The following is a 27,000-nucleotide window of genomic DNA, read 5'->3' on the forward strand; positions in this document are numbered from 1 at the left end:
CTCTAAAAATCAGTGGGCTTGGCTCAAAGAGCTTAGAGGGTAAAAGGAAGCTGAGTCCTTGCCCTTTAAGAGCTGGCACAACAAAGAGACTGAGGAGATACAGCTTAGAAGCGCAGTTTGAAAAAAAAAAAAAAATCTGGGGCACACTAGAAGGAGAGGTAGTTAATAATCTCACAGGTCCCTGAGGGATATTTCTAGGAACAAGTGAGCGGGCAGGCACCATTTCCCTCCCTTGCTCTCCAGCATAATCACAGTCACCCGCAGGCACCAGTGATGCACAGACATTCACTACCTAAATTGCTTACACTGTGCCCCATCCTCTCCAGCTGTTCCTGACTCAATCCTGGCCTCGCAGGCCTCTCCCCAAGAAGACCACAGCAAACCTGGCCAACATTGCCTCTCCCAACCTCATGCAAAGGTCACAGGCACCTTGTTAAAACTGTACCCCCTGCCCATGTTTTGCAGAACAGCCACAGCCAGCCCAGTCTCAGCAGTGGTTCTCTGTCCCCTATGGGAGAAGACAGGTGCCACATTGTTAAAAGTGTGTGCCTCTCCCATTACTTTCAAGAACAAGAGACATAGCTGACTTTCCTAACACATGGGAATAGACACAGAGTTAGGAAAAAAGACAAAGGAATATGCCCCAAATGAACAGGACAGAATCACACCAAGAGACCTAAGTGAATATGAGAAAATGAATATACCTGGTTAGAGAATTTAGGGTAGTGATCAAAAAGATACTCTCTGTACTTGAGAAGAGAGTGGATAACATCAGTGAGAACACAATAAATAAAATTAATATACATAATTGAATAAATAGCAGCTAGAGGAAACAGAAGAATGAATTAATACCTTGGAGACAGTAATGGAGAGTCATCAAGCTCAGCAAGTGAGAGAAAAAGGGGTTATGCAAAATGAGAATAGACTTAGAGAACTCAGTGACTCCATCAAGCATAGTAACCTTCATATTACAGGTTTCCCAGAAGTAGAATGAGAAAAGGGGACAGAAAATGTATTTCAAGAAATAATAGCTAGAACTTCCCTAATATGGGGAAGGTAACAGATCCCCCAACAAAATCAACCCGATGAAGTTGGAAATGGCAAGATTTCATTCTTCTTATGGATAAATAATATTCTATTGTATATCTTCTTTATCCACTCATCAGTAATGGGCACTTGGGCTGCTTCCATACCTTGGTAGTTATAAATACTACTATAAACATACTGTGTATGTATCCCTTTGAAACAGTGTTCTTGTATTCTTTGGGTAAACACCTAGTAGTATGATTGCTAGATCATAAGTTGTATTTTTAACTTTTTAAGGATCCTCCATACTGTTTTCCACAGTGGCTGTACAGTGTGCCTTCCCACTAACAGTACAAGAAGCTTCCTTATTTCCATATCTTTGCCAACAGCTATTGTATCTTGTGTTGATTTTAGCCATTCTGAGAGGTGTCAGGTGCTATCTCATTGTAATTTTGATTTGCATAGGAAACAGTGGCTTTGAATAACACATTGGACTTAATGTGTTATTCAGTGGATTTAAGATGGATTTAAGAGTATATTCAGAACACTTTATCCTAGAACTGCCGAATACATATGCTTTTCAAGTGCACATGGAACAGTTCTCCAGAGTAGATCACATATTAGGCCACAAAAGAAGTTTCAATAAAATAAAGATTGAAGTCATACTGTGCATCTTATTTGACCACAAGATTGTGAAACTAGACAATCACCAGAAAAAAATCTAGGAAGACCACCATGGAGGTTGAATAACATGCTACTTAAAAATGAATGGGTCAACCAAGAAATGAAAGAAGAAATAATTACATGGAGACAAAGAAAATGAAAATACAATTATTAAAATCTTTGAGATGTAGCAAAGTATTTCTGACAGGGGGACATTTCTAACAATACAGGCCTACCTTAAGAAGGAAGAATAATTTCAGACAACCTAACCTTACACCAAAAGTAACTAGAAAAAGACCAAACTCAATACCAGCAGAAGGAAGGAAATAATAAAGATAAGTAAGTGATATGGAAACTAGAAAAACACTACAGCTGATCAAAAAAACAAGCAAACAAACAACAACAACCAAAAAACCCGAGCTGGTTCTTTGAAAAGATCAACAAAATTGATAAGCCTCTAGGCAGCCTCATAAATTAAAAAGTGGTCTCAAAATCACAAATGAAAGAGGAGAAATAACAACCAACACCATAGAAATACAAACCATTGTATGAGAAAATTATGAAAAATGATATGCCAATAACTTAGACAACCTAGAAGAAATGGATACATTTCTAGAAACATATAAACTTATGCAGGAAGAAATGGAAAATTTGAACAGGGCAATTATTAGCAATAGAACTGAATCAAAAAACTCCCAGCCAATGAAAGTCCAGGACCAACTGGCTTCACAGGTAAATTGTACCAATTATTTAAAGACACTTTAATGCCCAGTTGTCTCAGGCTATTAACAAAAGAGAAAAAAGAAAAAAAACCTTCCAAATTCATTCAACAAAGGTAGCATTATTAGGATACCAAAACCAGATAAAGACATTACAAAAAGAGACCACCAAGCCAATATCTCTGATGAATATAGAGGCAAAAATCTTCAACCACATTAGCAACTGAAATCTAACAATATATTAAAAAATCATTTGCCACCATCAAGTAAGATTTATTCCTCAGATACAAAGCTGTTTCAATATTTGCAATTCAATCAACATGATATATCAATAAGAAAAAGGATAAAAACCTTATGTTCATTTCCACAGATGCAAAAAAAGTATTTGACAAAGTACAACATCCATTTAGGATAAAAACACTTAACAAGGTAGGTTTAGAGGACCACACCTCAATCATAAAGGCTATAAATGAAAATCCTCAGTTAACATTATACTTAATGCTGAAAAACAATCCTAGCCATGGCAATCAAACAAAAAGAAAGAAAAGGCATTTAACCTGGTGAGAAAAGTAAAACTTTCACTGTTAACAGATGTCACAATATAGTATATAGAAAATGCTAAAGGTTCTACAAAACTGCTAGAAGTGATAACTGAATTCAGTAAATTCATAGGTTACAAAATCAATGTACAGAAATATGTTGCCATTTTATAATAAAGCAGTGGAAAGAGAAATTAAGAGAACAATGCATTTACAATTGCACCACAATTAAAAAAATACCTTAGGAATAAACTTCAAGGAGGTGAAAGACCTGTACTCTAAAACTATAAAACATTGATGAAAGAAATTGAAGACAACACAAATGGAAAGACATTCCATGCTCATGGATTAGAAAAACAAATATTGTTAAATGTCTGTGCTACCCAAAACAATCTGCAGAGTCGATGCAATCCTTATCAAAAAACCTACAGCCTTTTTCACACACCTAACTGTACAGAAATAACTAACATTTATTTGGAAACACAAGATCCCAAAAGCCAAAGCAATCTTGAAAAAGAAAAACAGAATTGGAGGCATCACAGTTCCAGACTTCAAGTTATATTACAAAGCTATAGTAATCAAAATAGTAGGTACTGGCACAGAAATAGACACGTAAATCAATGGAACCGGGTAGAAAACCCAGAAGTAAACTTGCAGTTATATGGTCAGTTACTCTTCAACAAAGGAGGCAAGAATATACAGTGGGAAAATTCTCTTCTACAAAGGGTATTGGGAAAACTGGATGGCAACATGAAAAAGAATGAAACCGGACCACAGGCTTACACTATATATAAAAATAAACTCAAATGGATTAAAGACATAAATGTGAGACCTGAAACCGTAAAAGTCTAGAAGAGAGCACAGGCAGTAATTTCTCTGACATTGGCCATAACAGTGTTTTTCTAGATAAGTCTCCTGAACCAAGGGAAAGAAAGACAAACCAGGAAATAGACTCTTAACTATAGAGAACAAACTGATGGTTACCAGAGGAGAGGTGGGTGGAGGGTTGGGTAAAGTAGGCGAAGGGGATTCAAAAATACATTTATCTTGATGAGCCTGAGTGATGTGTAGAAAACTGAGTCATTGTATTGTACACCTGAAATTAATATAACACTGTATGTTAACTCCACTGGAATTAAAATCTAGAGAACCTAGGGGCACCTGGGTGGCTCAGTGGATTAAAGCCTCTGCCTTCGGCTCAGGTCATGAACCCAGGGTCCTGGGATTGAGCCCCACGTCAGGCTCTCTGCTCAGCGGGGAGCCTGCTTCCCCTTCTCTCTCTGTCTGCCTCTCTGCCTACTTGTGATCCCGGTCTGTCAAATAAATAAATTTAAAAAAAAAAAAGATCTAGAGAACCTAATTTAAAAAAAAATACATGAATATGATGGCTAATTTTAAGTGTCAGCTTCACTGGTCATGGGGTACCCAGACATTCAGCCTAGCATTATTCTGGGTTTGTCTGAATGACAAACTTTTGAATTGGTAGACTAAGTAAAGGAGGAGGTTCTAATATGGGTGGGCGTCCTCCATTGAAATTAAGACCTGACCGGAGCAAAAAAAGCTAAGTCAGAGAGAAATCCATCAGCTTATTTGAGCTAGATAACAGTCACCTCTTGCTTTTGGACTTGAACTGAAAAATCAACAATTTGGGGGTCTTGAGCCTACAAACTTTCGGAATAGAATTTACAGTCACTTATCCTAGTTCTCGGGCCTTGGGACTTTGAAACTACCCCAGAGCTTCCTTAATATCTAGTCTGTCAAGTGCAGATCTTGGGACTTCCCAGCCTCCACAATCATGTGAGCTAATTCCTTGTTACATATATTATACACATGTATCAGCTGTTGGTTTGGTTTCTTTGGAGAACCTTGATTAATACAATGAGTTACATCAACTTGAATAAATCCTTAGTCTTTAACCTAAATAATCCATGAATCCTCTATTTTTACTGAGAAGTTAAGGCAAGGGTAAGATTCCAGTTAAGAATCAGTTCTCACAGGGTGCCTGGGTGACACAGTGGGTTAAGCCTCTGCCTTCGGCTCAGATCATGATCCCAGGGTCCTGGCATTGAGCCCTGCATTGGGCTCTCTGCTCACCAGGGAGACTGCTTCCCCCTCCCCCTCTGCCTGCCACTCTGCCTACTTGTGATCTCTCTGTCAAATAAATAAATAAAATCTTAAAAAAAAAAAAAATCAGCTCTCACATTCATTGAACCATTTAACATGCATAATTTCATTTCCCCTGCTCCAACAACCTGGCAAATGAACAAAAGTAGCAGTATTCACATTTTACTTGTGAATCTCAGAGGATACATGATTTGTCCAGATTTACAGTTCACATATCTAGAGAGTTTCCATATTAAGAATTGAACCCAGATTTCTCACATACTAGTTTTATTGTAACTACATATTTATATGTATAAAATGAGATTTCATCATTTGAAGATGAAACCTGTGTCCAAGTCCAAATTCTTTAGTAGAGTTTTACTATCTACTTGGGTTACTAGTACTTTATCACAGGTACAGTTTCCATTTAATTTACCTCCTTAAAATGTCTTCAAATATTTCTGAAAATAGATTGAATACACATAAACAGATAAATTTTACAGCTGATGTTTTAAAATTTTAGCTTATTGGGGTTTCCTGTTAATTTTAAAATGAGATAAAAAGTATACAAAAGAATAAAACTTATCTAGTTTTTCCTGAGGACATTCTGGATATTTTTCTCATCTTTCCCCTTGTTTACTAAACTTCCAACTAATTCTTGGAAAAAGATGAAAGTTAAGGGGCACCAGCTGTGCTGGTTAAGTATCCCACTCTCAATTTCCGCTCAGGTCATGATTTCAGGGTTGTGGGATAGAGCCCTATGTGGGACTCCCTGCTCAGCGTGGACCCTGCTGGAGATTCTTTCTCCCCCTCTTCCATTGTCCCTCACCCCATCCAATCCCCCCCCTTATGCGCTCACTAAATGGGAAATACATATATACATACATACATAACACACACACTTTTAAAATAAGGAAAAGTAAAATTTTAATCATGGGGTTATGGTGGAGGCAGAACCCCAATAATCTACGCAATTTAGATATTTTTGGCCTCAGCTCTGAAAAATAATAAATGGATGTTCTGGGCTTATTATTTGGGGGGGCATTACTTCCTGTTACTTGAAAAAAAGTAAACATGTATGAAAATGCAAAAACTCAAGTAGTACTGTAATTCATTTTACCCTCATGTAGTATGTTTGATTCATCTGAGTTAAGAAAACAACTCTTCTCTCTACTACAGTGTTTGTGTCCTTTCCCACAAGCCCAAACTAGGCACAAAACAGGCATGCTGAGTTGTTCCCCTCATAAATTTCTAAGACTCTGCTGAAGAGTGACGGCCAGGTCTTGCAGTGTTATCAGAGTTAGGTCTGTAGAAAATGTTGAATTTGAAGCTCAAGTGGAAGGGCCACACAATGAAAAAACTAAGGCTGTTTACAGAGCGGAGTGTCCTCAGTTAGCAAATATAACCTAAAGGAAAGATTGGCCTTCTCAATGGGGGAAACAATGGAGTCTTTTCAAATCGTGTAGAAAAGCTCTTCAACTGCAATTTTACTTTTAACAAGACACATTAAGTGAGAAAAATGAAATAAAACAAATGGATTAAGACAATGAAAAGATTAAATACAGGAAAAACTCACTAGAAGAAAAATTTAATAAATGAATTTTTAAAAGCAGATCTAAAATGCATTTTGAAATAAAAAGTCAGCTAGATTTGTTTCAGGACAGTCATGTATGTTTTGTATTGTATGAGATATCAACAATTACAGCGTAAATAATAAAAATTGCTTTCAAATCAACATGGAAGTATATTATGGAAGATCTAATTCAACCTGTAATTCCTTGTCAGTGCTTGATCTGTAGTTTTGGTAGAAAGTAGACTTATAATTTAGGGGGAGAGTAGGGGTGATTCATATAGTCCTCTCTTCTCCCTTGCATACTGCCTTAAACAGCTACTTGACAGTGATAAATATCTTGCTTTTTGTGTTCTCTTAGTTGTCTGTAGAATATGTATCTCAGCAATTTGGTACATACTTCATGGATAAATACCCTGTTCCCTGGTAACCTTATGTTGATTAATCAGTGTTTATTAAGTAGAAAGGGATAAATTTGATGAGGTCAAGGAGTTAAGTACTTGACAGCACAATCTGTTAGGCTTATATTAGACCTGAATGGGTTGAAAATGGCTTGAATTTGACAAAGACTTTAGAAGAGTCAAACAGTTTTCACTGAACTGTGGCATCTGACATTCTCTCCTAATCAAAGTGGTAAGCCCCCTGAAGATGGAGTGATCCAGACCTTATATTAACACGTATCTTGTGTTGTAATCCAGTATTTGTTAAAGGACAGATTCTTAAGTAGATGCATAAATTAAAAGTGGTTTCATTTTGATAGAAAAGACCCATACAAAACACAATCTTGCAGAAGTATTTAGAGGAAATGTGTGTGTGTGTGTGTGTACACACACATTCACACATGTAATAAGTAAGAAATTGGCTCTAAGGCAAAAGCTTTAAATTTCTTACCTAATAATGCAGGGAACAGTTCATAATCACAGTTGTCTAGAAACTATGTGCCCCAACAACATAACCTTAAAATTAATAAAAAGCTAACAAAATTGCAAGAAGAAATGGGCATATCCATAGACTTTTAAAACACTTCTTTCAGAGACTGATAGAAATGAAAATCACTTAGAATTGAAAATACAACAAAAATTTAATCTCGCTATATCTAGAACCTGCCCAACACACATTCTTTCACATTGACTAAGCAAATGGTGACAATCAAAGGATTATTAATATACTAATAGCATTGTATTTAGAAATATTCATAATTAATGAAGATGAAAGCACTACACATTAAATTTGTGGGATGGAACTAAAGTGGCATTTTGGCACACACATTAGACAAAGAAAGTTAATGAGCTATTCATTTAACCCAAGAAGTTAGAAACAGAACAGAGAAAATAAATGGAGAAATTAAAGAGAAAATAAAGAAGCAATAGAGACGACCAATAAAAGCAAAATCTTTGAAAGGACTTAAAGCAAGACTAGCCAAGAAAGTAAGTATAAAATTATAAGAATGAAAGAACAAAAGATTTTAAATATTAAAATAATACCTTTATGCTAGTGTACTTAAAAATTTAGTTAGATGGTTTTACAAAACCGTAATTGACAAATATTGACTCAAAGATATTCCCCATGAATTTACAATGATTAATACATTGAATCAGTATTGTAAAAACCTAGGAATTTAAAAAAATATAACCAGGTAGTTTAACAAATGAGTTTTACGAAAACCTTAAGGATGAAATACTCATTTTAGACAAACAGATTGAAAAGAGGGGAAAAGAAATGGAAAGCAGCCCAGCACATTTTGTGGTACCATTATAATCCTATCATCAAATGCAGTATTAAAAGGGCAAGTTCTATTATGATCACTTGTAACTGCAACTGTATGTTGAATTTAGTCGTGTTTATCTGCTATTAGCCAAGCACTGCCCTGGATGCTTTGTATGTATTAGCTAATTTAGCCAAGCTGCTAAAGAGTTAATTTTTTTCACCCTTTGTCAGAAAACTATGACATTATTATCAATAAAATCCTTCTGTTAAACATATGATCAAAACATAAAATGAAAGTGTGCAACCAAAGTAAGTTTCTAAGTGGTTCATGTATTAGTCAAGCAGGGAGAGTGACTTCACTTACTGTAAGATAATGAGTTTATTAAATGGTGTTTGGTTGCAGCAATTGAAGAACTGTTTCTAAAGAAACTTGCTTGACTAGTAGCATTATGGCAAAAACACTGCTTGAAGGGCTGAAATTAAGATATTGGGGATAATCAATTAAAAACAAGGCAACTGATTAAAAGTGGTTTTATTTGTCTCTTTATAAGTGGAGATGTTACTAATACTGCTAGGTTTTGTTTTGCTTTGTTTTTTAATAATCAGTGATGAGTGTGAAGTGATAAAAGACTTCATGTTTATGAATAGGATAAAGTGAAACACCTTTCACTGAGAATATTTTCATTGTAAAGAACAAAATAATTCAGTAAAACCTAAAGTGGAATCTGCTAAGATGTATGAAGCAGAAAGGCTTAATTGGGCAAATTTGGGCAAATTTACAAAGTTTATTAAAATATAAGTCATATGGTTACTTCCTGAACTATTCATTTTTTGAATTAGGTACATTGTGGAAAACCTTTGAATTGATCATGTGATATTGTACAGCAGTGTCAGCTTTAAACTTTGTTTTCATCAATTTAATTATCCTAAGTTCTGTGAGATTTTGTCAAAAATAAAATCCAAATACCCTTACTTGTCCTAAGACACAGCAGCTTGATGGCCTTGTGGGAAACTTTTTCATGTCAGAGCCAAGACTGAAATTTTTCTGAACACTAAATGGCTTTGGAAATTAGCTTATGCTACAGAATGAACAATGATTCTTGATGAATTCATTCTGAAATTACAAGATGGAACAGTTCTTATATGTGAAGTATATGCTGTGATAAAGCCATTTTGCTGATAACATCGTTTGACTTACATGTAGTGGCTAAGCTGCTTTATAAATTCATACTGTCCAAGTTAAAACAAGAAGTTAAATCTACATTTCCACACACATTTCCTGTGGATATATTTGCTGAACACATACTACAGGTTCAGCAATGTTTTTTGGACTTTATACACGTGGAAAATAAATTCCCATATCTCAAGATAGTTTTTACTGTTCAATTGAAGAACTGCCAGTTTAATCTTCAATTGGAAGTAATTAACCTGCAATGCATTGACAAGTTATTAGGTAAGTTTCTAGAAAATCCAGAAGAAGGCTGTAAATGTTTTACAAATGATGAATATACTCAATTTGGAAACAACTATCTATATAAAATTCATAAAATCTCTGTACAGATCCACATTAACAGATGGACATTTACAGTTAATTTTGATAACAGGGAACATGAACCTGAAATCCCAGTTAAGAAAAATGTTATCCCCCTCCAAGGAATTTCATTTTTAGTAGTAGACCTGTAATACATATTTTGTAATGTATTTATCAATTGCTGAATTTTGAGTTTTGTCCACAGAAGTTTTATGACATCTTTAACAGCAATTTTAACTTAGGTGAAGTGATACATCATTGTGGCTGTGACTTGCATTTCCCTGATGATTATGAAATACCTTTTCAGGTATTTGAGGCCACAAGTATATTGTCTTTGGAAAACTATCTATTTAGATCATCTGCCCATTTATTAATCAGACATTTTTTTTTTGCTATTAAATTGTGTTATGCTTGTATATGTTTTGGATGTTAACCCTTTATCAGATATATGATTTTCAAATATTTTCTCCCATTTGGTAGGCTTCTTTCATTTTATCAATGGTTTCCTTTGCTGTGCAGTGGTTTTTAATTTGATATAGTCCCAGATGTTTATTTTTGCCTTTGTTGCTTTTGCTTTAATGTCAAATCCAAAATATCATAGCCAGATTGACGTCTTGGAATTTACCATCTATTTTCTCTTCTAGGAGTTTATGGTTTCAGGTCTTAAAGTATTTGATCAACTTTGGGTTAATTTTTGTGTATAGTTTTAGAGGTTCAGTTTCATTTTTTTGCCTATGGCTATCTGGTTTTCCCAGCACCGTTTATAAAAGAGACTGTTCTTTCCCCATTGTGTATTCCTGGCTCTTTTGTCCTAAATTAATTAACTACATACATGTAAGTATAGTACTGGGCTATCTCTGCCAATTGGTTTGTGTTTGTGTTTATGCCAGTACCACACTATTTTGATTACTAAAGCTTTGGTAACATTTTTTGCAATCAGGGAGGATGTTGCCTTCAGCTTTGGTCCTATTTCAAGATTACTTTCTCTATTTGAGGTCCTGTGTGGTTCCATACAAATTTTAGGATTGACAGTTTTAGGTCTTCCTTCCCAGTTTGGAATGCATCTATGGAGAAGACTGTATGCTTTGTATCTGTTTTTGTTCTGATTGATTTGCAGATACTGAACCATTCTTGAATCCTTGGAATAAACCCACCTGATCATGCTGTGTGATCCTATCAATATATTATTGAATTTGGCTTGCTATGTTTTGTTAAGGATTTTTGTCTATATATACATTAGGGATACTAGCTTTTAATTATCTTTTCTCATAGTATCCTTCTCTAACTACGGAAAATCAAAACATAAAAACAGCAAGAAGAAAGAACAGAGGATTTGCAAAAAGCCAGAAAACGACTGACAAAATGGCAATAAGTACATGCCTGTGGACAATTACTTTAAATACAAATGCCTAAATTATCCAATCAAAAGACACAGAGGGACTGAATGGATAAAAAATGAGACCCATCTTGATACTCCCTACAAGAGACTAGCTATCAGACCTAAAGATACATACAACCTGGAAAAGAAGGGATGGAAAAATATATTCCATGCTAATAAATGGAAGCAAAAACAAAGCTGGGTAGCAATACTTAGACAAAATAGACCTTAAAACAAAGACTCTCATAAGAAACAAAGAAGGGCATTACACAGTGATAAAGGGATTGATCCAATAAGATGTAATAATTGTAAATACCTATGTATCTAACATAGAAGCACCTAAATATTAAAAGCAAATATTAACAGACATAAAGGGAAAAATTAACAGTAAATGAAAATAGTAGGGAATTTTAACACCCTACTTATATCAACAATACATGATCCAGACAGATAATCATTTTTTAAAGTGGCTTTAAATGATATGTTATACCAGATGGGCTTGACAGATACATAGAATATTCTCTCTAAAAACAGATTCACATTGTTTTTCAAGTACATGGGTCATTTTCCAGAATAGACCATATTAGGCCATGAAGTAGTCTCAATAAGTTTAAGATTGTACCAACCATCTTTTCTGACCACAACAGTATGAAACTGGAAATCAAGTAGAAAAAAAAAATGTGGAAAAAAAATATGGAAGCTAAACTATATGCCATTGAACAACCGATGGCTCAACAAATAGAGGAAACTGAAAAATACCTTGAGACAATAAAAGTAGAAATTTTCTGAATGAAGCAAAAATAGTGCTAAAAGACAATATTATAATCATACAGGCTTACCTAAAAAAAAATTTCAAATAAACAAACTTTGTGCCTAAATCAATTAGAAAAACAACAACAAAGCTCAAGGATAGTAGAGAGAAGGAAATAATTAAGATCAGAGCAAAGTAAAAAGAATCTAGGAATAAATTTAATCAGGATGTTAAAGAACTGTACTCTGAAAACATTAAATACTGATGAAAGAAATGGAAGACAACACAAATGGTAAGGTATCCCATGCTCATGGAGTGGAAGAATTAGTGTTAAAACATCTGCACTATCCAAAGCAATCCATAGACTTAATGCAATCCCTATCAAAATACTGATAGCATTTTCCACAAAACTAGAACAAATGTGTACTAAGATCTGTAGGAAACCACAAAAGACCTCAAATACCCAAAGCCATCTCGAGAAAGAAGAACAAAGCCAGAGGTATCACAGTCCCAGATTTCAAGATATACTACAAAGCTGTAGTAATCAAAACAGAATGCTACTGGCACAAAAACACATGTAAATCAATGGACCAGGATAGAGAGGCCAGGAATAAATCCATACTTATATGGTCAATTAATCCATGACAAAGGACACAAAAATATACAGTGGGGGAAAGACAGTCCCTTCTGGATAGCTCCACTTTGTACCAAAACCAAAAACCAAGCAAACAAAAAAAAAAAACTCACTTTCTCATACCATACACAAAAATAAACTCAAAATGGGTTCAAGACCTAAATGTGAGGCCTGAAACCATCAAACTCCTAGAAGAAAACATAGGCAATAATCTCTTTGACATTGGCCTCAGCAACATTTTTTTTTTGGACAGGTCTCCTCAGGCAAGAAAAACAAAAACAAAACAATGATTGGGAATACACCAAAATAAAAGGCTTTTGTACAGCAACGGAAACTATCAGACAAATTGAAAAGGCAGCCTACTGATTGGGAGAAGATATTTGCAAATAATATATCCAATAAGCAGTTAATTTCCAAAATTTGTAAAGAACTCAACACCAAAAAGCCCCCCCAAACAATCCCATTAAATAATGGACAGAGGACCCGAATAGACATTTCTCCAAAAATGACATACAGATGGCCAGCAATGCATGGGAAGATGCTCGATGGTAGGAATCATTAGGGAAATGCAAAAAAAACAGAAGGAGGTTATCACCTCACACCTGTCAATGTCTAGACTCAAAATGACAAGGAATAACAAGTGTTGGTCAAGATATGTAGAAAAAGAAACCCTCGTGCACTGCTGGTGGGAATGTAATTTTATGTAGCCAGTATGGAATATGGTATGCAGGTTCCCCAAAAAATCAAAAATAGAAATCCCATATGATCTAGCACTTCACTACTGGCTAACTACCCAAAGAAAACAGAAACACTCCTTTGAAAAGATATATGTACCTCTATGTTTAGCATTTTTAACATTAGCCAAGATACAGAAGCAACCAAGTGTCCATCAGTAGATGCATGGGCTGTGTGTGTGTGTGTGTGTGTGTGTGTGTAAAATGGACTATTACTCAACCATTAAAAAAACGAGATATTGCCATTTGATACCATATGGATGGATCTAAAGAGTATTATGCTAAGTGAAATAAGTCAGAAAGTCAAACACCATATGATTTCACTTATTTGTGGAACCTAAAACGTGAAACAAATAAAAGCAGAAACAGACCCATAAATACAGAGAACAAACTAAAGGTAGCTAGGGGGATAGGGGATGGCAAAATGGTTGAAGGAAAGGAGAAGATACAGGCTTCCAGTTATGGAATGACTGTCACAGGAATGAAAGGTACAGCTTATAGAATATAGTTCATGAATTTAAAATTAGGTTTGTATGGTGGCAAGTGATAGCTATACTTTAATGAAATGGCAACCTTCAGAATGGGAGAAGATAATTGCAAAGGCCCTAGCTGATAAACTGTATCTGGAATCTAAAGATTTTAATAAACTCAACATCCTCCCCCAGTAATCCAGTTAAAAAATGGGAAGACATGAGTAGACTTTTTCCCAAAGATTACATACAGATGGCCAACAGATGCATGAAAAGGTGCTTAACCTCACCCATTGTGAGGGAAACACAAAATCATGATGAGCTACTACCTCACACCTGTCAGAATTGTTAAAATTTATACCACAGGAAACAACAGATGTTGGCAAGTATGCCAAGGAAAGGGAACCCTCTTACTCTGTTGGTGGGAATGGAAACTGGTGCAGCTGCTCTAGCAAACAGTATGGAGGTTCATCAGAAACTTAAAAATAGCACTACTCTATGATCCAACACTGCTAGATATTTATCAAAGAATATAAGAATACTGATTCAAAAGGGCACATGTACCCCAATGTTTATAGCAGCATTATCAACAACAGTCAAATTATGGAAAGAGTCCAAATGTCCATTGGCTGATGAATGGATAAAGAAGAGGTGGTATATATATATATATACAATGGAATATTACTTCACCATCAAAAACAATGAAATCTTGCCATTTGAATGACTTGGGTAGAGCTAGAGGGTATTATGCTAATAAGCAAAATAAGTCAAAGAAATACCATACAGTTTCACCCATTTGTGCAATTTAAGGAACAAGACAGATAAACATAGGGGAAAGAAAAAAAGGCAAACCGTAAAATAGACTCTTAACTATAGAGGACAAATGAGGGGTTGCTGGAGGGGAAGTGGGAGGGGATGGACTAAATGGGTCATGGGCTTTAAGGAGGGCACTTGTGATGAGCACTGGGTGTTACATGTATATAATGAATCAAATTCTTCTAAAACTAATATTACACCAAATGTTAAGTAGAATTTTAATAAAAACTTGAAACAAAAGTAAGCTAGCATAGGAGTTGTTGAATCACAGTGTTGTACACCTGAAACAAATATAACATTGTATGTGAACTATATTTTGATTTAAGAAATCCATCAAAAAATAAAGTGAATTATGGATATACATCTTCATTTAATTAGAATTTACTTATAACTTATAAATAAATAACTTATAAACCTGCCCCCAAACCTTAAAAATCAAAGATTGATTTTGGTGGAGCTTAATTTTTCTAACATTTTCTGTTACCATGAAATATTTCTTACTGAAATTTTCAGAATGACTATAAAGCCTGCATAATTATGGTTTTAAAACTAGTCAAGTTTTCTGATTTCCTTTAACACTTGATATTCAAATCATTTTCTCTTGAAACATCTATTGTGTCATTCTTTTTGCTTGTTTTATTAACTGGCCCCTCCTCCAGAATGCACACTTTTTAATGGCTTTGTTATTTGAGCAAATCTCCAAGAATATTTTCCTTGACTTCATTAAATTTAACATCTTCATAAAATTTGACATTTTACTTTACATTGATTGTTCGGGTTAAGCTAAGCCAGTCAAGTATGACATTGTTTGAATGAGGCAGATAAGAATCCTAGTAACAGAGGTGTCTGGGTAGCTCAATCAGCTAAGAGTCTGCTTTCAGCTCAGCTCAGGATCCTGGGGTTCTGGGATTGAGCCCTATGTGAGTCTTCCTGCTTAGCAGGAAGTCTGCTTCTCCCTCTCCCTCTTCCTTTCCTCCTCCCTGACCCTCATCCTCGCTCTTGCACACACACTCTCAAATAGATAAATAAAATCTTAAAAAAAAAAAAAATACTAGTAACAAACAAGGAAAAGGGCTGTTTGAGTAGTCACTAATTTTGTTCATTTGTGACTTTTAATTTTTTTGCTTCCCTGCTTAACCTCTTGGAAGATTTGAGTAATATTCAGCAAAAAGAATTCCTTATACTTTTAATTATACTTAATCCTGATCCTGTAGATCCAAAAGACTCCAAGATAATGGAAGTCAACTTTCTTCCAGAAAAATAACAAAGGTGTGAATGGCTTCTGTGTTACTGAGCTATCTAGAATTTGCCTGTGTTATTAGAAAGTGAAAAGTATATATTAGTTTGGAAGACTTTATCTCTGAGCCAGAGGTGGAGAATGATCTGTGAACGATGGTGTTAGAACGAAATCACAGTCTTTTTATCCCAAAAAGAACTTGAGCCCTAGCCTCACCCTTTCTTAATTCCACCTAAAGACATTAACCAGCCACTTGGCTTGTCAGCAAAAACATCATAAAATGTTACAACTTCTAATAAAATAATGATCAACTAGACATGACATATCTACATAATTGAGGAAAGTCCTTTCTACTTTGTTTTATAAAGATTTGTACTGGTCCTGGGATACTTGAATATAAAGGGTAAAAAATCCAAATTTAAAGTTGGTTCATCCATAAACCAGAATCCATTATGTCATGATATTTTCTTAATCCATTCAGAACTTTCCAAATGCACTAGTTGCTATTGTTTTGCTTCCATGCTTGTTCATCAATTCCTGTCTGCACGTGCAACAGCCCCATATCTCTTTCAGCTTGCTATATCAGCCTCAGGATTTTGTAAACAGCAGAACAAATGGAAACTAACTCCTGCTAGGAAGTCAAGGCTTTAAGGCTGTGGCAGAAGTGGAAATAAATCCCTCTCAAATGTCCGAGTTCTTGTGTGCTAGTCTGGTCTCTGTCCTAATTAGATTACAAGTGAAGCTGTTCCCATTTCATGAGAAATGTGCCTCCTCGCTGACAGGAGTCCTCTTCTCCCTTCGGATACAGGGTGAAAGGGGTTGGGTCTTGACCTGTTTCCATCAGGCCTCAAGAAGGAGGAACAGGATAAAATAACATCCCTTGTTTCAGTTCAGGAATTGAATACTATTATATGAAAAGCTCTCTAAGAAAAATCTGTTTAAATCATTTCAAGTTAGAGAATTACTACAATTCTTGAGCATGCCTTCAGTTAATGTCCCCAGTCATATTTATTCAAGGATTTTAAATGTATTACTCATTGCAAATTTAATAGTTATAGCAATTACTTAATGAAAGATAAGAACCATAACAATGAACACTTAAAACCTTTATAACACCTAAAAAAAGGCTTAATAATCCAAGAATTGATGCAAAGTATTTTAAAAATCTTTAATTAAGACATTTCTGTTAACTAAATTGTTTTAAAGTAAAAAGGTACAAAGAAATAAAAGCTTACAATATGTTGTCAAAAAAGCAGACCTATCTGATTTGGTTTAATTATATGTAATAAACGTTTGGACACCTGAATGTTTTAGGCAAATAAATACAGAAGCAGCTTTAACAATACCTAAAGCGCTATCCCAGGTCTGGCTTCTCTGCAGAATTGTTTGTACTAATCATTTACTTACTGCGCCCACCTAAAACTAACTGCTAATATTTTTAAATACTAATTTTTACTAACTTAACATATATTTTAAAATCCTAACCAACATGATAGAAGAAAAGCATTCCCCTGAAATAAAAAAAAAAAAATGCAATTCACATCCTTACTATGCCACTTCAAAGCTGTTGAATTGTGACCATGTCATTGAACTCTTCTGTCCCAAATTTCCTTTGTTCTAAATGGAAGAGTTTGTAATCTGGAGTCATTAGCATCACAACCTAGGATGTTTCCATGTCTGAGTAGGTGGGACCTAAAATTATTTGTTAACCAAGGGTGCAAACACAAAGCATTTGTAAGTCCCAGCATTTTACACTGCTGCAATTATCTGTAGAGTAGACTTAAAATTGAGTTTGCCAAAAAGCACATACTAGGAGTAGGTCTTCTTCAGGGTCTTTCCACAGTAAGAGATGATCGTCTGGACAAGGAGTCTGAGAATACTCAGCTACTCATTTCATATCCTGTTGCTCTTTGGTATTTCAGAGGCCTGATGTATTTGATTAAAGGTATCAGTAGCTTCTCACAAAAGAGTAAGTGAATTAAGTCAACAATTTAATGGTCATGTTCAAAGTACCGGAACAAAGATTGTTCATGTTAATTTTGTGATTATTTTTTCTAGGACCTACGGATCTCAGCATGAAGAGGCAGTTGGCAACTAGCTCAGGATCCTCCAGCAGTTCAAGCTCCAGACCCCAGCTGAGTCCAACTGAAATCAATGCTGTGAGACAGCTCGTTGCAGGATACCGAGAATCAGCTGCATTTTTATTGCGTTCTGCAGATGAACTGGAAAATCTTATTTTACAACAGAACTGAGTCAAATGACGATCCTTTTCACTGAGGTCTAAATTTGCAGTTTCCACTAATGACATTTTGATTTCCCAGCAGAGACGCTTCTGGTCTTACTGCACAGTCTTAAGAGAAATACTTCCATTATGCCACATTGTCCTTGATCCATAAAGTGATGTGTTAAGGTGCTTCAAAGGAACTCTGACCTCTGAAGTACTTGAGATACTGTAATGTGTCGGGCCTACTGCTTTATGTTTTAGTTTCTCAGCATAAATATCTGGGGCAAAAAAAAACAAAAAACAAAAAAAACCCCAAAACAAAAAAAAACGCTGTATATTCTTAATTCAAGGATAAAACAGAAGAAGTTTGTGGTATAAAAAATAGTTCAAGATCCAACTGAAATATTAGTGGAATTTGCTACTGACTTATTGGACAGAAAGCTACAGTATCTGGCAAAAAAAAAAAAAAAAAGCCAAATTTCTTGTTGCTACAGGATATAACAACATTGAGAAGGATCTTGTATTTTAAAAAAATATATATATGTAATTTTTATAAAAAGACAAAAACTTGTTTTTCATTCAAAATTGTCATTTTTACTTTGGTAACTTTTTCATAGGTCCTAAAAGAAAACTGTTTTGAGAAACTACTATAAGTACCTTTTCCACAATCCCTTTGCCTTCTCCTCTTTCCAAATTCTTTCTACAAAAAATAACAATGCTGGAAAACAAACCCTTGCTACGTTCTTTAAATCGTCACATCAGGAACTACTTCCACGAGAAGCCTGCGTTTCTGCACTCGCGCTCCTCATGCCTCTCAACATCGCAGTTTCGCAATAGAGGTTTTCATCACAGAATGTTTTAATATTAAAAAAGACATATCATTGAAAAAATCACACCTTGGTTCCTTACAGCTGCTCACCGTGGATTGACGCTGCTGTGTTTCGGGCACGCCTCCAGCAGCAGTTGGATGTAGATGGCTGAATGTTAAGAGGTTGCAAGTGACAATCTGAAAATTTGCACTCGTGTGTAGTTTTTCTTTCTCTCTTTCAGAAATAGTTTCCAAAAAGACCATTACCTCTCCTGATAGGATTTGTATAATTTGCAGTTCTAGGTAACAGTGATGTAAAGAACTCTCAGTGGACGCAGCTGCAGCTTTTCCATGAACTTTCCCTTCCTCTCCCCTGACCGTTTGCCCTTTCTTATTTTATAGTGTTGGATACACATGAATGGTGTTTTCTTTGTGCACTGAGGCAAGCCTATTTTTTAAATATTTAGGGAGAAGTACATCAGTTTATGCTTCTTGTACAATTATCTTTCTGTTGTTCAGCTTTGGTTGGATTACAAATTCTTTGTGCATTCCTGAATTTGCCTTATTTTATGTAAAACTTATGTCATTCAGTTTTTGATAATGAGTTTAAGGCATCAGTGATATTTCTTATGTACTTGTTACATATAGTTTTTCAAGTAATGACTGTGATTGTGACCAAGTAATGTGCACTTTTTCTTGTAACTGTGGACATTGCTATGCTTTTTCTTCTAGTGTTTCTAGAATTACTGTTCCTGACAGTTACGTAAAACAAACAAAAAAACACAAAAAAAGAACTTTTGTGATACTGTTGGTGAATATAATGTGAAAAACTTATTGAAATATGAGTATTTTGGAAATACATAGATGCACAAACATCTTTTAAGGTGTGGATTTAGAGTTTGCTTATTTAAATGAAAATTCAAAAAAATCGAGGGCTGGTATAATTTTATCTGTTTTGTTTGGTTTAATAAACAGATTTCTGTGTAAAAATAATGATTGTGAAAACTTCCAAACTTTCTGAAGGACACAATGCTTTTAGCAGTTGGCTTTGAAAATATGCAATGCCATTTTGTACCCAGCATTTAGTATAAGAAGGACAGTTAACCTTTTATCTGAGGATTATCCCAAGATCCGCTAGAGTCTCAACATTGTCTAATAAAGAATTTTTCCAGGACAGCATAAGGGAAATTAGCAAACCAAGGATATTTCGTTTGATTATTTAAATCTGATTTAAGAATTTCTTTTACTCCTCATCTTTATATAAGTAATTTGGGTCTTTTAGTCACTCCTGATTTAACATCTTAGGAGAAGCATTTCTCTGTTTGAAGTGCCTCTTTTCCTGCTTTGAGTTTTGCTGCAGTGATCCTTGAAGACTTGGACATTGTTGCTATTTCAGAAAGTAACCGGTTTGAGTTCAGCATATACATAAAAAATCCTTAAGAGTGATAATGAAGCAGAGTAGAAAAGGTAAGTTCCAGCAAAGTGCTCCTGTTTTCATTACATTCCTACTTTCAAATACAACTCCCAGGCCCTCCTACCAAGAACAAAATTCCCTCAAAGTTTCTGATATTTGAACATTTATCGCAAAGAGAAAGGGTACTAGGACTCCCACTGTTTCCCTGCGGGAGCTCAGAGGCCAAAGCCACATACGCTTTTGTTTCTCTTTTTGCTTTAGGACTTGTGCCTTAAAACACCAGGGTCCTCTTTTACACTGGAAGAATCCATGCCCCTTTATAAAGCATTTCGGAGAAACTAGGTGCAGGTTCGTATTCTCATTCTACTGAGGTGGTAGGAAACAATCATAAACACAGAGATCAAACAGAAGTTCCTGCTACTTCTGCCAGTTGACTTCCCATACAACAGCAGTGTCTTGTCAGATGTGTGTTACTTTATCACACCTAATCAGAAAACAGGACTTAAATGACCACAGAGAATACAAACACAAGCAGTTACTGAATTTTCTTAAATTGTGTAGGTCAAGTAACAATACTCAGTAGAAAGGACATTCAGCTACAATGATAGCCACGAATTACTGATTATTGATACGGGGAGAGCCATTTTATTTCCTTTTCACAATAACTGTGCGCAATGAGGACAGTCATAGTCCCTTTTACAAAGGAAATCAAGAAGCTAAAGTCACTTGCCAGGAGCCCGGGACAAAGGCTGCAGCCACCCTTTGAACCCAGGCAAATATGAAGCCTGAGCTCCCCTCCTGGTGACTGCAGTCTGCTGTCTCCCAGATACTTTATAATGGTCTTCTACCCTGTGACTCAGAACCAGATCTTTATAGTAAAGTTGAGCAGTTTTGCATGGTAGATAATAGCTATTGAAAATGCTCTTAACATCAAAGCATTGGACTTAACGTGCCCAATTTTATCCTGCTTCTAGAGGTTTAATTTCCTTTAAATTACATTCTCTACAAATATCTAGAGCAACAATAAAACCTACCACTGATGAAAATCAAACACATAAGGCAGGAAGAGAAGGCAGTGACTTTTTAACAATGATGGGGGCCAGTAGTGTATCTGGTAAGTAAAGGTGAAAGTCCGTATCCAGCTGAACCCAGAAAAGTCCATTCACTTTAGATTTTAGTCTCAGCTATTATACCTATGTACTTAGCTATGCTGCTATTATAATCTTTACACCATTAATACAAATATTCAGAAATTAGAAAATATTTTTGGCATACAAAGATTAATTTTGTACGGCTCAAGTTTCAAACTTCATAAAAAAAATAGAGCGGGTAGACATTAACATAATTTCAATGTGTTTGAGATGCAGAAATGTGGCAAAGTAAGGATTGAGCACAAGATAACCTACAGGAACTTACTATATTCACTGGAGCTCATCTAAGATTGTGAGGGAGATAAGGTCAATCATGTTCAACATTTAATTTTATTTTCTGATTTAAAAATAAACTTGGGAAGTACAGAAAGATGACAGAAAAATAATCATCCCAGCACCAGTTGAGAACCATGAATATCCTTTTATAGCCTATCTTTCAAATTTTCCCTAAACAGATACGTATTTAGTTTCACTGTCCTATGGTGTTTCCTCAGCTACTTTTCTAACCTAACAATATAGCGTGAGTATTTTCCACACTATGGGTTATTATTTTTAATGACTGCCTAGCATCACATTGTCTGAATGTATTAGTGTTCTACTGCTGCTGTAACAAAGGACAACAGACAGAAATTTATTACAGTCTCAGGTTGGAAGTCTCACTGGACTAAAATCTAGATTTTGGTAAAAGTGTTCCTCTCTGGAGGCCCTTGGGGAGAATGTTGCCTTGCTTGCTCTGCTTCTCAGACACTCCTCAACTGGTGTCCCTTGCTTCCATCTTTAAGTCCAACTGACTTCTGCACCCCCTTCCATATTTAAGGACCATTGTGAGTAGCCTGGGACCACATAGATCAAACAAGATCACCTCTTTATATTAAGGTCAGCTAACTAGAAACTGTAATATCCTCTCCAAACCTAATTCCTTAATTTGACATGTAACAAAACTAAAGTACCTTAATTTCTTTTTAAAAATAACTCTTTGTGCCCAGATACTACAGGTGCATTTTCCAGTAACCTGTAGTAAAGATCCTAAGTCAGCAGCACAAACTTTTTTCAAATAATTGTCAGCTGCCATATCACACTTATTTTTTTTCCCTGTATAAGGTATATCATCTTGGAAATTTTAATGGAATTTTCCTCAAATGTCTCACATTCAAATTAAAGGTAAAGAACAAATAAATATGGTAAAAGTACAGCTAAATCTTCCAAGGGAAATTAAACAAAAATACCTCTGAACACTTTCCTGATTTCTTAGTAGGTGGTTCTGCCCAAGAAATTCCGTGATACATGTTTGAGAGGTCTCTAACTCATTAGCCTGGAGGGGGTACATGAGAATCCAAAGCTTAACTAAATTATTTAAGTAAAACAACTGCATTTATAAAACTTTTAGTGCCAGTTACTAGTGGTGTTTTATTTGCCTGAACAAGTGATATATTTGACATTAAATGTTATTAGGTGACACATTTTAAAAAGGAGGGTTTGGCACTAAATATATTGAATTCAAGATAGCTGAATTAAAACATTTGCTAGGACACTATTTTTATCTACATGTCAACATTTTTATTTTCCCTTATTTACTGTTTTATTTTTTTCCTTTAAAGACTATCCACTGAATGAAAGAAGATCCAGATAATTCAAGGCCATTTTTAATGCGAGGAGAGAAAAAAAAAAATTATAAAAGCATAGACCACAGAAAGCAAATGCTATTACTAACAGTGTGGGATTGGTGCTGGTTTTCTTCCCTTCAAAGTTCTGATTTCTTATTTTGTTTATTGGAGAATGAATTAGATCAGTCTGCCCGTGATAAAGGTCTTCTACTTATTGAAGTACTCTGTTACGGTAACAGAACACGTGGCCAGAGATTCCAAACAGATTCTTCTTAGTTCCTTTGCTGACAAAAGGATTCTAAAGTCGGCCATGAACTACTCTCTTTGGAGCAGCATGCCTCTTAGCGCATTTTAATGTCTTTCATTTTAATGAATATATATTCTTTGACCTACTATATGCTAGACATTGTGCTATCATCCGGAAAGAAACTATTTCTGCTTTAAGGAGTCCCATCTAGTGGAGGACAGGGACAGAGGTACAGGTAATTACAATACAAAGAGATAAAGATTAACAGCATAACATGTTATGATAGAAACATGTGAGACAGGTCAGAGGAGAGCACAGACCCTGTAGTGGAAGTAGAGAAGTAGACTGGGTCTGGCTGGTCACCAAGACTGGAGCTCATGGCAATACCTGGCAAAATTGTTGGGTGTGTTTGGGGAGGAAAGAAGAAGAAAGAGGTGTCAGAGAAGGGCATTTCAACTACAGGGGACAACACCAGAAGAGGAGAGAGGAGATAGGGAGTTACATGTTACGCACAGTAACCCAAGCAGCTTGTTGTTTCTGGATGGTAGGGTTCAAGAATGGAGACCGATTCCTAGGTAAGAATCAAGAAGCCCTATCCTGCAGAGCCTAGTCTGCCATGCCAAAGCTCTGGGCTGTGTCCTGCAGAGGCCGAAGAAGCACTGGTGTATTAGAGGAGTGGTAAGGACTGTGCTGGTTCTGCTTTTGATTGTTTGACTGAAATTCTGGGGAAGGAGATGGACTAATGCTGGATCATGGGACCTCCCTTCCCAAGAGAATTAAGTAAAACACCACTAGTTTAAAAAAGAGTTAAAAAAAAAAAATAGCATGCTACAAGCATGCTAACAAGGAAGGAATGGGTTTTTCCTATAACCACGGAGAAGTGGGAACTAGGAAAATGCAGCAAATGTCACAAATTAATGTAGCTTCTTCCTCAGGAGACAGATCCAAGGAAAAACAGATAAATAGGAATTTTGAAAAACAAAACAAAACAAAAAACCCTCCACTATGAACTCCCTAATTTGGAATAAGTGAGAACGAGGGGTGGGTGGACTGTTCAGGCAAAGTGTGTACACAACCCTTCAAGAATGCAAATCCCTCCCTGTCCTTACCAGTCTCCCAAAGTAGAAGCATTAATAGAACTCGCCATCTTGTGTGTCCTCCAGCGGGCAGAGAAAAGGCTGAGGAGCCACGCAGAGAAATGCTGATGACCTGGGCAAATTTTCTAGAAAAACAAGATGTCAACCAACCCCCTATCTTCCTGTCCTTTCTTCTTTTTTCCTTTACCTCCTCCCTACCCCTAACCAACAACACAGTGGCCAAAGCTCATGAGCTCCATTTTTTCTTGCAGGATTTTTTCTGAGACGGAAACAAGCAAAGCTGTCAGGGAAAGGATAAGGCATCAGGAGAAACCAATGCCTCTGTCAAAAGTGAAGTTCTTTTTTTTGTTGGTTTTTTTTTTTAAGATTTTATTTATTTATTTGTCAGAGACAGAGGGAGAGAGAGCGAGCGAGCACAGGCAGACAGAGGCAGAGGGAGAAGCAGGCTCCCTGCCGAGCAAGGAGCCCGATGCAGGACTCGATCCCAGGACGCTGGGATCATGACCTGAGCCGAAGGCAGCCGCTTAACCCACTGAGCCACCCAGGCGTCCCCAAAAGTGAAGTTTTAAAGATCCATCCTGAACTTGGGGAATTTAGAAATCTTTAGACTAATTCTCCATTCTCAGATCTTGATTGCATAAAGTCCTTTCCAAGTAGAGTTATAAACCAAGGAGATTGGAGAAGAAAATGATGACAGACTGAGGCTTACATTCCGATGGTGACACCTCCTAGGACAGACAGTGAAACAATGAGCATATCCCATAAATAATAAAATGTAAAGAAACAGCATGACATCTAGATATCCAGCCAATATCAATGAGTGGAAGACAGCCAGGCAGACAGGAAAAAAAGAGTTCGTAAAAGTTAAAAATGCATTTGAAATAAAATATCTCCCAATATATAATTTTTTTTTTACCAAAAAAAAAAAAAATGCTATGCTTACAACAAATTATGAGACCAGGGAAACAATTTTTTACCTCATTTGACAATTATAACAATGATATAACAATGGCACCTATGACAAACCTTTCACTGTAAGGAATCTTTCCTCAATAGCACCGAAGTACAGAAATGTCTATTACTGCGCACATTGTTGCTCTATTAAGAAACAGGAGGGTTGACTTCTGTGGTGTAGAAGGAGAACCCTGTAGGGTCTCTGGAGTTTGGATAAGAGAGCCTCAAAGTTGCTCTAGGGAGCTTGGCATTGGAGAAGGGCTGATTTGGCACTGATATCGCAACCTTGTAACCTAATGTACATGGTAGAGCTTTGATTTGTTTTATTGGTGAAATGAAAATTACTCATGAGTTGTGTTTCCTTTGGAAGGTGTGACAATGTGACAGTTCATGCATCACATGGGTTCCCATGCCGAGAGTGGAGTAGCGCTAGACTTCAGACCAGCAGGAATGGGACGCCATGCTTGTTCCACTCCTAAATCAATTACTCTCTTTCTCTACATTATTACGTAGCTTGGCTGCAGCTACTGTCAATGCCAAAGATCAAATTCAGTTTTCTACCTAAGATCTTTCAACTAAATAGGAACTCATACTGTCGAGTAGTGCCTTCGATGTCATATTTGCATAGAATTTCTGTCTCGGAACTCCCCCACCCACCCAGGACTTAACGGTAGGTCCTTTGCAAAGCCACTTGTGGTCCGGGAATCTTCGCTCTTGTTCTACACTTATGGGCAGACAAGGATGGGTTTGCTTTTGCTAGTTCTCAGTGCTCAGACTCCCAGCAGCCCACGGTCTCCTGCTCTTGGGACCTGGGTGAGTGACTGCAGAAGGCTTAGCCACAGCGACCTCATGTCTAGACTGGGTGAGGCTGAAGCCTGGAGCATAAGGAGGAAGAGCCGGAAATGGAAAAGACCTTTGTGTATTGTGGATCTGCCTGCATGTACCCCGGGCACCTTGCTCAGTGGCCAGTGCTTCAGGCCAGCAGCATAGTCTCCTCGTTCATCTCACCATTGCTGCTGGTGTGGTGATCGAAAAGTCCAGCTCAGCTGACATTTGCAAGGAGTCCCAAATATAGAGACAGTCACGGATGCTCAGAAAAGTGAGCCCAGCTCAGCTTGGCGAACCAACACCACCCGTCTTTTCTCTCCCTCTGTGCTACCTCATCTAAGTCCCCTCAGTACCTCACTTATTCTATTAAGCAGAATAGAATAAACTGTGCAATATTCTTAATATATTACCCAAGTACTGGCACTTAATGTTTAAAAATGTAACTGTAATGGACAGTTTTGGGAGCTTTTAGAAAGTACCCTCATATACATTGATTTATTTGATCCATATTACAGGGTAGACAGAAGATTTTCAAATCAATTTCTGAAACTGAAGCACAGAGCGTTGTGAGACTTCTCATTATTACAGCCAGAAAGAGAAGCCAGGCCTTCTGATTCATCCCGTGCTTTCCTTGGCCCCTACCCCAGGACTTCGCATTGCATTTTAAAGAGCCGTTGCTCTCATGTGTTACAAACATATACTATCTAGGTTTCCCTCCTCATTTACGATACCCATCCTTTGACACGTCCCTAACCTCGGAGACATTCAGACCGATATACCTTTTGATTTTCTCTC

The 27,000-nt window shown here is 36.4% G+C and overlaps 1 protein-coding gene across 9 annotated transcripts in view; it reads left to right on the top strand.

Moving 5' to 3' along the window:
- Positions 1 to 18,390, top strand: part of NOL4 (nucleolar protein 4) — a 390,701-nt gene extending 372,311 nt beyond the window's left edge. For 4 of the 9 annotated variants that reach the window (XM_032859653.1, XM_032859659.1, XM_032859657.1 and 1 more), the window contains one exon: positions 17,937 to 18,390. In XM_032859653.1, the coding sequence (XP_032715544.1) occupies positions 17,937 to 18,130 (194 nt within the window). In that variant the 3' untranslated portion in view covers positions 18,131 to 18,390. The remainder of the gene's footprint in view (positions 1 to 17,936) is intronic. The other 5 variants (XM_032859654.1, XM_032859655.1, XM_032859658.1 and 2 more) reach the window with 2 other exon arrangements.
- Positions 18,391 to 27,000: the final 8,610 nt, after the last annotated feature.

This window comes from Lontra canadensis, unplaced genomic scaffold (assembly GCF_010015895.1).
Source record: "Lontra canadensis isolate GAN:19392208 unplaced genomic scaffold, GSC_riverotter_1.0 scaffold17, whole genome shotgun sequence".
In the NCBI taxonomy this organism is placed as follows: domain Eukaryota; kingdom Metazoa; phylum Chordata; class Mammalia; order Carnivora; family Mustelidae; genus Lontra; species Lontra canadensis.